At 50.1% G+C, this 13,583-nt stretch overlaps 1 protein-coding gene across 3 annotated transcripts in view; it reads right to left on the bottom strand.

The window, feature by feature from the left end:
• Dac (dachshund family transcription factor) overlaps nt 1-13,583 on the bottom strand; it is a 182,777-nt gene that overhangs the window by 31,982 nt on the left and 137,212 nt on the right. For all 3 annotated transcript variants that reach the window (XM_077417621.1, XM_077417618.1, XM_077417620.1), the window contains exon 8: nt 12,920-13,003. In XM_077417621.1, coding sequence (XP_077273747.1) covers nt 12,920-13,003 — 84 coding nt within the window. The remainder of the gene's footprint in view (nt 1-12,919; nt 13,004-13,583) is intronic.

Below are 13,583 nucleotides of genomic sequence, written 5' to 3'. Positions count from 1 at the left end.
TCCGTCGGCCTCTTGCGCGAAACCGCGAACGTCTTAGCTCCGCCGTCTTGCCCTCGTTCCAACCCCGCCTCCACCCCGTTTCCCCGACCTCCACGATTTTCCCTCGTCTCTACCTCCTCCGTCTCGCCCTCCCGCCACGCGCGCGTGCGAATTGCTCGAATGCCGTAATCGCGAAATCGAGCGTGTCTTCGGGCGCGTCGATAAGGCGAGACTCTCGAAGAAGCCTATCGCCCGAATTCCAAATGGTTTATGAGATTAGAGCTTCTAGAATTCCGTTAATTATTAGACTAAATCTTGTTTGTAATATCGTTGGAAAAACTTCCATCCGTAATATCCTATCACGTGTGACATCTTTATCAATTCAATAAATTAATACTACGTGCAGTTTCACGCTACACAAATGTTTTTTTAAATTGCGGTATATACCGCACATAAATATATGTAACAAAAATGTCTGTACGCCTGCTATAAAATACGGCAGCTATAATAGCGGGCTTGAGCCAGGTCTCATCGAAAATGATGGTCGCCGGAAACGTGACTATTGAACGGGATCATCGATGACCGCAAAAGTTACGGCGCCCAGCAATTACGATCGTGCCATCATCATTGTCATCGGCATGCTCGCTCATCGCAAAACTCTCTCTCTCTCTCTCTCTCTTCCTCTCCCTATCACGCTTTATTACTCCGACGATCGGTACAATCGATCCGATGATTACAGCCGAAAACATAATCGTTAACGTGTACGACCCATTAATGACTATGGACCATTCTCGGTGCCAAATTGGTAGCGGCTCGAATGGAGCGGATCGCGCGCGGGCGACCGCCGCGAGTTGACACACGCGGCTGCGATGACGAACGCATTTAACGTGGACGTTAATTCTCGTTATGACAAATCAAAATTTAAAGGCACCGCATGTTATCGAATTAAGCGTGCGCGAGCGCGGAGCGTGCTGCGGCATTAATAACGCCACTCGAATCAACTTTCCGCCCGATCGCGCCACAATGTTCATTTAACATCGCCATGAATACGTACCGGGCGCGGTTTTCAATTCACGGTTTTTTCGTTTATTACGCTGCTTACATACTCGCTTTTAGCGTGCCCGACAATTTTTCTCCCGTTTGTTAAACAACGTTTCTTTTTAATTAAATCCGCCTGTACTTTTTTAATTAAATCCGCTTTTACAAGATAGCCCGTGTGAGATATGTCGGTTACCGACCGCGTTACTTTTTTATCTTTACTCCGAAACGTTTAATCCCTTTTTTTTCCGCTTTTGCGGAAGTGCTGTTAACTATTGGCGGCGGTGTTACGCCGGCGACTGCCGATAAATCGCTTTAAAAGGGCTGTACTTCCGCGTCGCGAACGCCCACCCCTCGTTCATCAGCGCGTCCCTCGCGCAAGAAAGTAGGGTGGTTCTTACTGCCGGGCAAAATGCTCAGGCGTTAGTCTCGGCTCCTGCATAATTTATGGAATTCTCCGTCTGTCCGTGGTGGTCTCTCCTCGCGATGTTATAATTAGAAATATGCTTACGACCGTAATTCCGAATACTAGGGAATGGGGTAGAACGACGACGACGGCGGCGGCAACGGCGGCGGCGGCGCAGTCGAAGGGAGGATGAGGGAGCGCGTTTACTGCCAATAAGGGACGCATGCATAATAGAAAGCCGTAGATGGTAGCCAGGCCGACCGACAGAAGGACTTACAAGAGAATGCTACTTTACGACGACTCGTATTACGAGGGTTGCGGATTCGTCGTCTTTCATACGCAAGCGCCTCCCTTACCTCTCCTCCTCTTCCGATGCCACACACATCGGATTCTAAGCGACGACAGTTCCCGGCGCTGTCCTCTGAGATTCGCAAATGTAACGCGAGATACATTTTTTGTACGGTGTTGGCGGAAACCGAATTTACGAGCAAGTTTCTATAAAAAAAATTGCCCGCTAAAGATCATAACCGCGCGACGCGTGACGCTTCGATACGCGGGATTCGCATAAATATGTATATATGCGATTCGTATACCATCGCGTAACGATAACTGTAGTTGTTAATGGACTCATCGAGCGGTTAGGCCGCGTATCGGCGCGAGAATGATAATGCCCGGAATTGAGCTTAGCGTGATTCCCCGCATTGACATATCCACCCGTGTTACCGGTGTTACCGATGGGAAAGAAGGGGAGGCTTCGGTGATGACACGAAAGGGGGGGTTGGAAGGGAGCGGAGGGTGGGATGTTTCAGGGTGTTGGGATCGTCGGCTGCCGAGCCGGGCGACACGTAATAACGGGTTACTAGTTACGCGTACGGACGTTTATTTATTTACACCTTCCAGCGGGTAATTTCGCATAATTCGAGGTTCCGTTCTCATGGGGGAAAATCACTTTTAAATAGCCGGTTGGCCTCTGTCGGCACCCGGAAAAAATTGCCGGGGAATCCTGCTTCGTACTTCCTCTCTCTCTCTCTCTCTCTCTCTCTCTCTCTCTCTCTCTCTCTCTCTCTCTCTCTCTCTCTCTCTCTCTCTCTCTCTCTCTCTCTCTCTCTCTCTCTCTCTCTCTCTCTCTCTCTCTCTCTCTCTCTCTCTCTCTCTCTCTCTCTCTCTCTCTTTCTCTCCCCCTAGGTACAACGCGGAGCGGAGCGGCGCGGCGCGGCGCGAGAGAGTGCGATTAAAATCTAATAACCAGTTGAAACTACGAGAACCGGAGCGCGCGCGATCGTTATTATTAATAATTTCATTACGCAACGCCGGCCGGTCGCGCATTTAAATATTACATCTCCATTAACGGTCGCACGGTCGGCGAGCGAGCCAAAGTCGGTTACGCGCGCGACGAAAAAAAAAAGAGCGCGAGCGTTACATTATTTTCTCTGTGCATATATCTCGTTACGGGTCGCATTAGAGATTCAAAGCTGCCCGCTATATATTGCACATAATAATCTTACTCGTTACACACGCCCCCGTAAGATAGATTTCCGCACTAATATTCGTTCGCGTTTTTTTTTTTTTTAATCGCGGTCTTCCGCCATGCAAGGAAAACCGATGGAAAACCGATAATTCTCGTCGTGGCACGAATTTCGCGGGAGATCGTGAAAAATCCGTTTTCGATGCGGCGGCTCGCCACGTTCTTTCGAATCGGTAAAAGTCGACAGTCGACAGGATCGCGGCCACCCTCCTCGGTAGCTGTGACTCGTCGTCGTTAGGAAATATCGCTTTCTTTCTCCTCGTTCGCGCATTCCGCGCTCGGAGCTCTTTCACGGCAAGACGGAGCGTTAGAACGCCCAGAATTCCCGTGCAACGGCACGCATATACACGGACATATACACATGTTCTCGCTATCCATACATCGTGTCTCGCCGCGCGGAACCCGACGACGGCGTGTATCCTCCCGCGAGCGTGTGCGCGAGCATAGCCCGGGCTCCCAAGCAATTCGCGCAATTTCATCTAAATTCCGTAGCGACGAAATTTCTCGCGCCGTCGTATCCTCGCACGAGCGGGCGAGCCTATGTAAACGCGCCGCCTCGTACAAATGCTCCGTTTGCCTTTGCGTACGTGTGTATGTGTGTATATATATATATATATATATATATATATATATATATATATATATATATATATATGTGTGTGTGTGTGTGTGTGCGCGAATTTATGCGAGCAGCCGGGTGTACACACAACGCGCTTCCTACGTCGTGTGTGGCGCGCACCTATGTACGCCGGTACGTTTCTTATACTCGCTCTGTTTATTATAGTTTGTAGACAGTGGCGCATTATTGGGAAATATGATTAGGTGCACCGCGCAGGTCCTCTCTCTCTCTCTCTCTCTCATTCTCTCTGTGTGTGTGTCTCTCCTTTCCTCTCTCCCTCTCTCCTTTTCTCTTTGTCTTTCGTTCCGCCTGTGTCGTGTCCCTCGGCGACTTTTCGCGCGACGGCGATTCCAAGCATCCTAGACATTCGAGCCTTTGTGTGCGCGCGACCGATACTCTAAATGCCACCGCGTAAATATCCGCGGGAATGCTTATCGTGTGCGAGACATGGCGGATCCCCCTACGTGTATTAATTCATGCACTTGTCGAACCCTTCGTACTTTGAGCCCGGAGGTTGTCCTGGTACTACCGAGGCATTTAAATCGCCGACAAGCCGACATTTTAGTTTATGGTTTCCGTTTATATTGGATCAAAAAGGGATATCCAGGACATCGCTGTTGCTATAAAATAGTAATCGTTGTTTCAAAGCTTACAAAGGAATAACAATGGATAATCCTAATTTGTTATGATTCACACGAAATTAACAATCTAATACAAACGTGCGATTACGGTACCGGTGCCGAGTTCGAGGTGTTAAAAACCGCACGCAGCGGTTTGTTCATGATTAATCAGCAGAACCTGACACTGCCATGCGTGCCATTAACGCGACATTATCCGTGGTATCTCATACAGATTTTCAACTTCTTGTTGCATAACGTGACTCGAGTAGAATAATCGCGGCGGTTTTATCTCCACGCGCTAAATCGTTTCCGAGCTCAACGCTCGTAACGGAAAATCGCGTGCTTCTATCTCGCGTTGGAGCGAAAGAGCGGCCGTATATGTACATGGAAAGTATGTGCGCGCGTATATCTGCACGTATATCGGCACCCCACAGCGGCGCGGGCGGCTCATACGTATACAAATCCGCGAGAAAAGCCGGAGCCACCGCCTATTTCCCGGCGGAGCGCTCGTGCGCACCCCCCCTCGCGTAAATAAGCTCTCCCGTTTTATTCCTTTCTTTCATCGTCGCTCGTGGTATATTTTTCCCGTCCGCCGTGCCGGGGGAATATCACGCACCGCGCAACACTTGCCCAGGTAACCGAGAAATTCATCCCTCCGGCATGTCAGCCTCGGCCTCGCAGCCAGCTAAGTATCATCGGCCGGCTTCCGTTCGGAAGCACTCAGAATTTAGCCAAACTGAATTTCCCTTCTGTGATGCGAGAACGTTATTGAAAAGTCGACGGTGACGAAACGAGCCCTTCGACTCGTCGGCTGGCTGAGAGAGAACAAATGGACGAACCAAATACAGATTTTCATGTTTACTTCCAACACAGTCGCGTCTGCAATAGCGTTGAAATTAACACGTATGAAAATACTAAAGCGACGAGGGAAATAGAAAGGCAGGCGCGCGAAGGTGGAAGGGTGGTTTGCTCCCGCGGAAGAGTGCGCAGCGAGAAAACGGGTACCCCTTTGCCGGCATATTTCTGACGCGCAGATACGTGTACGCGTCGGTGTCGCGCTATCGATGCGTTATCTTTAGTACAACGCGAAGATATCCCAGGGTGAAAGAGGAAAAAGTCTGACGCAAACACCGAGCCGAGCAGCCGTCGGATAACGATTCCTCTTCGCGAGCAGCCCCTTTGTGTCGCGCGCGAGATGAGACGAGGCACACACCGTATGTACTTCTTTAAAGAGGCGTTCTCTCCGCTACGCGATCAGTGATCATCCGTAATGCGAGGTGGCGAGCGAGGCGTGTCGTAATGGCTGCTGCTGTTGCTGCCGCTGTCGCTGCCGCCGCTGCTAATGCTGATGCCGTGCGTCTATTTTTACGGTAAGGAGGGCTGGCACCCATGACGACGACGCGTCCGCGTTACCAGCCACATCGGCGTGCGCAATGCATAAACGCCGCCCGAGGTCCATCAGCGCATTAACAATTATATTACGGAAGCTCACTGTTACGCGCGGGCGAATTCATACGCGCGTGCCTCCGGGCCCCCCTGAGAAGAGGGCGGGAGGCGGCTTGCGCACGGAGGGAAAAAACGCACACCGCGAAAGGAGGGAGGTGGCGCGGTATACCATATCGTTAGATTTCTATATACCTTGCATCGGGGGTTCGTATCGAATACTGGAGCATCGCGTTTCTCACCGCGGCATCTCGGAATATACGATCGACGCAACGTTCTCGAAAAGATGACCCAACTTTGGTCGCGCTTCTCTACACGTAGAATTTCATTATCCTTCGTTGTGTGTTCCACGACACTCGACAGTCGCTTTCATCTCTCGCATTCGTAGTTATTAACGAATCTCGGCACCCTTCCCGGCTTTGTCCGCGCGCTGTCGCGAGAGAAGGACCGAAAGGAAGACGACGAAAGGGCGGCTTTGGTTACCCTTTGGTCGCGTCGTAACAGTGGGTGTGATTTAATTTTTTTCTCTCTTTCTCCCTTTCTCACCCTCGCTGCGTGTCCGAGAGACCAGTGTCATATTCACGAGGTCGTGGCCGGGTAAAGCGAGTGTCGTGGCTGGTCGGACGGAACCGGGGAAAGTTGAGAGAGCGAATTCAAGAGGGGGGGTCTCTCCTCTTTCCTACCGATGTGGTGGAGGAGGGCGAGAACGGGGCGGGCGGGCACGGAGAGGGCGAGTAGTCTAGGCGAGACTTAATTAAACAGCGGGCAAAGCCAGGTTAGTTCACAAAGTGACCGCGGCACCTACCTACCCTCCTCCGCTTGTAGCCGCCACCATCAACTCCTCGACTCCGGTACAGCTCGGTGGTCCTGGGACACACGGTAACCTCACTGAGTTCTGGCGAGGAAAGACCGGGCATCGGGGCTCCGAGCTCGGTCACCTCGATCGGCAAGACGGCTCGGACATCGACCGGTCGATTGGCCGTTCGGAATACCGATCGTGAGCCAAGAATCTGGAGGTTCTCGGAGAGTCGGGGAACTGAAGTACGACGCGACCAAAGCCATAGTTCCGTCGAAGCGAGCTCGTTCAATTGATAAATTGGCACGCTAGCGAAAAGTCTCTCCTCTTTTCTAGATTCTTTCCGATGATCGCTTCGCCGAGTCTGCGAAGTGGACGCGGAGGTGGTTCGGCACGGCGACACCTTTGACATAGCCACGGTATCCCCGCGCCGGTTCCTACCTCGGGGGTGGGTCAGCGAGCAGGGGCACCGGGCGAGGGAAGGGTTTATTTTCGCGGGGTGGCGCTACACAGCACTCGTTGCTGGCTGGCACACCGTCGCCGCCCAACGTTCTTTTTATCTCAAAGCCGTATCCCTTTTGCGCCTCTTCTGTATTCCTCAATTTCCAATGAGTCGGAATACGACATGAAACGCTAAACTGCCACAAAGAGGGTAAGCCGATGAGCGCGGTCGAACCCTTTGCCCGGTCTTTCTCTCTCCCTCTCTTTCTCTGTGCGCCTCTCGCGTGCGAGTTCTCTTTCGCTGCTTTCCTCCCCTCACGCGTCCCTCTCGCTCTCGCTCTCTCTTCCGTCATCAACGACGGATCGGTGGAACCTTTCCTCTGCACTCTCTTTGAATTCTTTGTCACAGTGCATTAGATACGCTCTTGCCGTGTCATTATTTGAAACGGGAGTACACAGAGAATTATGCGACAAAAACGGTCGCGCGCGCACACGGGGCATTCGGGAGCGGTGCAACGACGAGCACCTTCTCGTTGTCATCGCTGTCGTTGTGTCGTTATTTTTAGTTTCGACGTCGCCGTTCGAAAGTTCGACCTTTTTCGAGCGCCGGGGGACTCGTCCGTTTCGCCTCGATCGCCGCTTAACATATTCCTCGTGCTCATTTTACCGACAATGGCAACGCGCCCATTCTACTCGACGGGCTAATACGCCCCTCCCAACTTCCGGCATGCGCGCACCACGCGCGCCTGACTCTCCCGATGTTTGTCCACTGCGGTGACTTCGTTGCACAGTGAGCCCAGGACCGAGCACGGTCTTGGCGCTCCGTGGGATTCAATGAATCAGAATACTCGGTGCAGGAGACGCGACGTACCTGCGAAAGAAGGGTGATGGTCATTGGCACGTTTCCGCATGTGCGAGTTTACATCACGTCGGTCACCAATTGGCGGGGGCGAGCAACGTTGCGTCCGTCCTCCACCCTAGTTTACGTAGTTACAATAGCGGAAAAAGTTCCGTCAATCGCTATAAACATTCACTTCAAAGCGACGAATCAGCTGCCGTTGTCGTCAACTTCGTCTTGCCTTTGTCAATTCTTGTGAGAATTAACCTTCGACCCAATGTGGAAGATGACAGGCGTAGGATTGACGGAACACGAGACGAAATATGCGAAAGAAAGATTAATATCATTTTTTTAATAATTAAATTTTAAGGTTTTTTGGTATAGAGGAATAATTGCCCTCGTGAAAAAGTACAACAAATCATCTGCAGCCATCGACCTGGCATTCTCGTAATTTTTATTTGCGACGAGCCAATCGACCGTGCGGCGACCCACTTTTTACGGTTCTAATCCTCCGATATTTCGTAGTCATCGCCATGCTGGCGTAAAATAATTCTTAGTCGCTCTGTTGATCGCTACGGATCGCGATGTTGTCCATCGCGACGACGTCGGAGGAACGAACGAACAAACGGGTATCAGAGGCACAAACGGGGATGGTGCGACGATGTTGGCGTGGGCGGCGGTCGAACCGAGGCCGAGGGGTTGAAACGCGGGAAAGTCCCTCGGGTCCCAATTACACCGACACCCGATCCCAGCATTACGGCCCGGCTAATTCGAGGGGAGAGTCGTATATAAATCTCGGCGAGTTGATTGTGCAGTTTCAATTCCGTTTGTCGCCCGATGTTGCCGCCCGACGACGCCGGAAGATAACGCGTCGGCAGGTCGTTACAGTTACTTTTTCACCGGAGAGATTAATTTCGCATCAGAGCCGCGCGACGCGACGCTCGTTCGATCGAGCGTGTCCCATAACTGTAACCGGATACGATTGAGCGTAATGTTTGTCATTAGAGATAACTACTTCGCCGTCGCGCGCGTCACCGGCGAATTACTGCAAAGACGTATCCATCTACGAAATAATACTCATGCTACGTCTGTCTATAATTTCTTTACTCCTTCAATAGATAAATCTTGTTTCTCATTTATTCGCAAAGTGCCAAAGGCAATCGATAAACGTGCTTCGCGTAACGCTACACGATTGATGGAACAACGATCACGCGCGGAGCCTTTTCTTTGCTCGGAAAATCTCGCGGCACAACTTAAGGTATAGTTAACAACGCTACTCGCGTATAATAGATTGCCGCGAGAGGGATGTGATGTGGGAGGAGGGCTTGAAAAGGGTGTTCCTCTCGACGGGTCTCGCGACAAACGGCTCGGCTAATTACAGAGAGGCCGCAGCTCCGTGTAAACCGGCGGCAAAGGCAGCTGTCGGTTCCCAGGCTACCGCGGTTCGGAAGGTTTACGCGTGTCGAGAGCTTTTTGCTTTTGCGTGAAATGTCGTCGTTCGTTAATTCGATGGCGCGATATGTGCTCGGCCAGAATATCCGCCAGCGGATCGGATCCAGAAGCGGTTACGCGTTTCTTTCCGTCGTGTTTGTTATTCTTTCGTCCGTTCGCGCGTATCGTTTCAATACTAATATTAATATTAGCACGGACACCCGTCCGTAAGTACCAAGTTCGCCGTACTTGGCCGGAGCCCGGTTCCGTAAGAATCTGAACGCGAAGTCTAAATGCGATCTTCCGCGTTTGCATAAGCAGCAGAAGAACGTGGGAAACTTCATAAGCGTACAATACTTCCTCATATGGTCCAGTTACATGGAAAAAAATGATGAAACAGTGACGCCATTCCTGTTCCTGCGTTTTATAATCATACGACATTTATGCACAGTGAATAAAAAAAACGAACAAAGTATTCGCATATCATTATCGTTTTCGTCATGAATCAGCACTGATGTAAAAACTTCAATATTTTCAACGAATCGTATTTTTTTAAGCACTTAAACTTGGAAATAACGCTTATGGTCATGAATTTTCTAATTATAATTTTTACGGAGAATTGAGTAAAAATGAAGTTCAACGCGAAGGTCGTTGCTCTTTCGTGTATTCTATTCAGAATTACGAGACGCTGTGCATTCACCAGCTGCGAAAGGTCATCTTATTGTTCGCCGTCGACAAAGTCGCGCATCCAACTCCGGCAACCCCCTCGCCGCGCCGTCGCGATACCACCGAGGAAGGAAGCCGGATTTCTCGCAACCCCTGCTAAGATAATACGACCCACCCACCCAGCGGGAGGCCGAAGATTTCAACCTTTACCGAAATGCCAAGCGGGGCTTTAAACGGGCTAATAACGCTGCTTTCTCCCCCTTCGACACGTCGCTGCTGTATCGCGTACGATTTCGATTCTGTCGCACAAATTGCCCATAGAATTGCGTTTAGCGGAGCTTCCTTCGACGTCGTTAACACTCGTCTCTCGTAATAATGGGCAATTGATAAGACATTTATTTCCACGAAATGGCAATTTTTTTTGAAATTGACATTGGCTCCTAATTAACGTTGTACACTTTATCGCAAATTTTTGAACTCGTTATACGTTTTTATTATTGACGCACAGAGTTTACCTGTTTACCTGGCAAACCCAAGCGAATGCGCGCGCGTGGGCTGCTGTCCTGGTATTTTAAACCCCAAGCCGGATGGCTTAGCAAGGAAGGTTCGCGCACGTGTGCATCGTGCGCCGTTCTGCGGGAAAAAGGGGTGTGCAGCAGCGGGGTACTCGATCGGAAAAACTGCCGACGGATACGCCCTCGTTAAAGCGCTGCGAGGTCGTCGTCGTCGGCGTCGTCGTCGTCGTCGGCCGGCAGACGGTAAAGGTTGACACGGTATCTCTTACAAGACGGTCATTAGTCGAATGAGAGGAGGAAGTCTTACGAAGTGCCTGCGTAAATATCTGTGGGACTGGCCGGTCATCAATCATCTTAGAATCCTGCAAGCCGCGAGCTGCTATATACGCGCACGAAATTACGTATCGCCTTACCTCTCGCGACCGCGCCACGAGACCCGCCCTGAGCAGAGAGACGAAATTACACCGAGGGCTTCTCTTAACGAACTATTATTTTTTACGAAAGGAATTTTTTTCATCTCTCGAGTCTCGGCAAAATTTCGACGTGACGTTAATACATGTTGGAAGATACACTCGTCTCCAAAATATGGGGAAATAAGTAGAAGATATTTTTTGGGAAAAAATATTTCGAGGAAGAGTTTCATCTAAAGTATTATTAAAATATAAATCAGTAATACACGAGGATCACGTCGCATCGCCATTTAAGTGATAAGGTAATGTCGTACGCGTGCGAAACACGCGCGCAGAACGCATACATCGTTCGCACGGATAAAGTTATCGATAGGCCGCACAATGCGGGCGGACTATTTACTATATTTGCGATATCATAGGGCGAGTAATGGTCTCGCTTGACGTTACGGTCGGAAGGACGAAGCAGCAGGGGATGGAAGATGACGCCGAGAGAAAGAGAGAAAGAGAGAAAGAGAGAAAGAGAGAGAGAGAGAGAGAGAGGGGGTGGATAGGATATTCCGTGAGACTGGCTGTCATATTCATGTATTGACACCGAGCTGGTTGACTAATGGACTGCTGTTGTCACAGGCTCGTGTTACCGCGAGGGCCTGGCCTCGCCGAGTCGTTTTTCCTGAGAATCGACTGAAACGCATTCGCGTCTATAACATTCGTCTCGTGTTTATCAAAAATTCAGTCTCGGTCGAACTGTGAGTCATTTCGGACGTCGTCGTAAGGAATTGCATGTCAAATATATTAATTTTTTTTTGCCTCTTGAAAAAGCCTCTAGAAAAAAATTTTATATCACGTGCGTTTCACTGAGCAATATTTTAATTGCACGATTTTCCTGAGGCGTGCGGTTACGCCAGTTACCAAAAGACCATTTCACTCGTTATTCTTGAATAGAATAGCACGTCGCGTTTCGTAAAGCCGCGAATGGCGTGGCCGTTCTTCCCGACTTTTACATATTTATCGAGTCTCGCATTGTTGTCACGTCAGACGAGAGACGTCGACATTGTCGAGCCTCGAAAATCCGCGATATTATATCTGCAAGCTGGAACCGAAGATCCAGTTCTGATCCCCCGGTATGGTACCCTCTCCTCCCTCTCATCCCCCTCCCGTTCGCGTATTTTGAAGTCATTCCGAATCTATACGCATCTGACGCGTGGAAAAATGGAGAAAATGAAAAACGAGTGATCAAAATTTTCGATTAAAGCGACAGCAATTTCACAATATAATATAATGTACACTCTCATCTTATGTCAGCTTTTGATTTACGCAAATTCGAATTTACATGGTGGGTTACAGGTAACGCATTAATCGCGTAAATTGAGAGTTATCCATATACCCCTCTCATCTATCCGTTCGATATTTCATCGCGCCCAATAACACGTTTGGCTTTTATAACAAATGGCACTTGCGAGATTTTCGTTTTTGTTGATGCGCTGGTACAGAATTACGCGCTACAGAATTACAGGAAAATTAATGAAAATGAATGGGAAATCACACCAGATAGAACTTCGACGAAGGGCCAAGAATAATTGCGCGGGATTGAGCGCGTGAGTTAAAGGGAAACGGATAACGAGCACGCAACGGTAACTATTCTATTACCATTTGACATCTGATACGAGCTCGGTTAGGCAATCGCGATCTTCGGTCCGATCCCTGCCTTCCATTAGATGTACAGATGCCTAGAAGACGCCGCGAGTCGGGGGCAACCCTAAAGTAGGTAAAGGGAACGTTACGGGGGGTGCGGGTTGGTTAAGGCGAGAGACCCCCAACGTGGAATAATACAATACGCAGAAATCGATGGACGGACGGACGGACGCGAGCCGAGATTTTATAGCGCGAGACCTCTACGGCTTCTTGATTTATCGGCGATTTAAGCCTCGGCTTCAAAAACCCGCCCGAGGCGCTCGATGCACGCCCGTGAGATTACCGTGTGTCGCGGATTGCGCGCTCTCGGGCCCCCGTCAATGCGTTGTTTGCCGGCCAAGTCAATTTTCTCAAAGCTGCACCGTACGAGAGACGCGAAGCGGGTTGGATGCCACTTGTAAACTCGGATAAACCGATCGTCTCGATTCGATGCTTCGAAGAAGGACGCACCTCCTCTCGCGATCTCGACCAGGTAAGGATCTTTGTACTCTTGTACTCACCTCGCACCTTCTGCTCGTCCTGTAGCTGCCGCTCTAGACTGTCCTTGACCTCTCGCTCTCGGAGAACGTCCATTTTCAACTCGGCTGTAACACACGCAAGATAATGGAAATTTATTTAAACGTTCTCGTGCACTCTCCCCCAGAGAGTGTGAACCCGCTCCAGGGATGCAAAGGGCGGTTCTTCATTCAGTTTCTGACTTAAGTTCTCGCTTCCCCTATCGTTAGTTTTAATTGCTCGGTTACCTAGCTCGCGCGAAGATGCTTAAGACAACCAAGTGTCTCCATCCTCCATGAATAATTACTAGAAATGGTCTCATCTTCTCGAGGAGACCTCGTCAAGAAGAGGACCAAGCTCTCTAACCGTAAATTCTGGGAACGCGAAGGATTTGAAGATCAGCTATAGCCGACTATAGTCGGCGGTTAACTTGACAATAAGAGTGTCTCCCATCCATCTACCCATCTTTTCTCCCCGCTATCCACCTGCCATCGTCCGAGAGGTGCTGCGGGGAGAGAATATCGCACGGTTGGCTGAGTTCGTGATTAAATCCAATGGCGATGGGCAGACCAGAGCTCGCATAGTTACCTCTAATAGAATTATATTAAGACATGGAGTCTCCATCCCCCTACCCCGCCGTCTCCCCGCTTCCACCTGCTTAGTCCATGT

Source organism: Temnothorax americanus, unplaced genomic scaffold (genome assembly GCF_048541705.1).
Source record: "Temnothorax americanus isolate GAGA-0224 unplaced genomic scaffold, ASM4854170v1 Scaffold5, whole genome shotgun sequence".
Lineage (NCBI taxonomy): Eukaryota > Metazoa > Arthropoda > Insecta > Hymenoptera > Formicidae > Temnothorax > Temnothorax americanus.
This window is presented reverse-complemented; position numbering and strand designations above follow the sequence as displayed.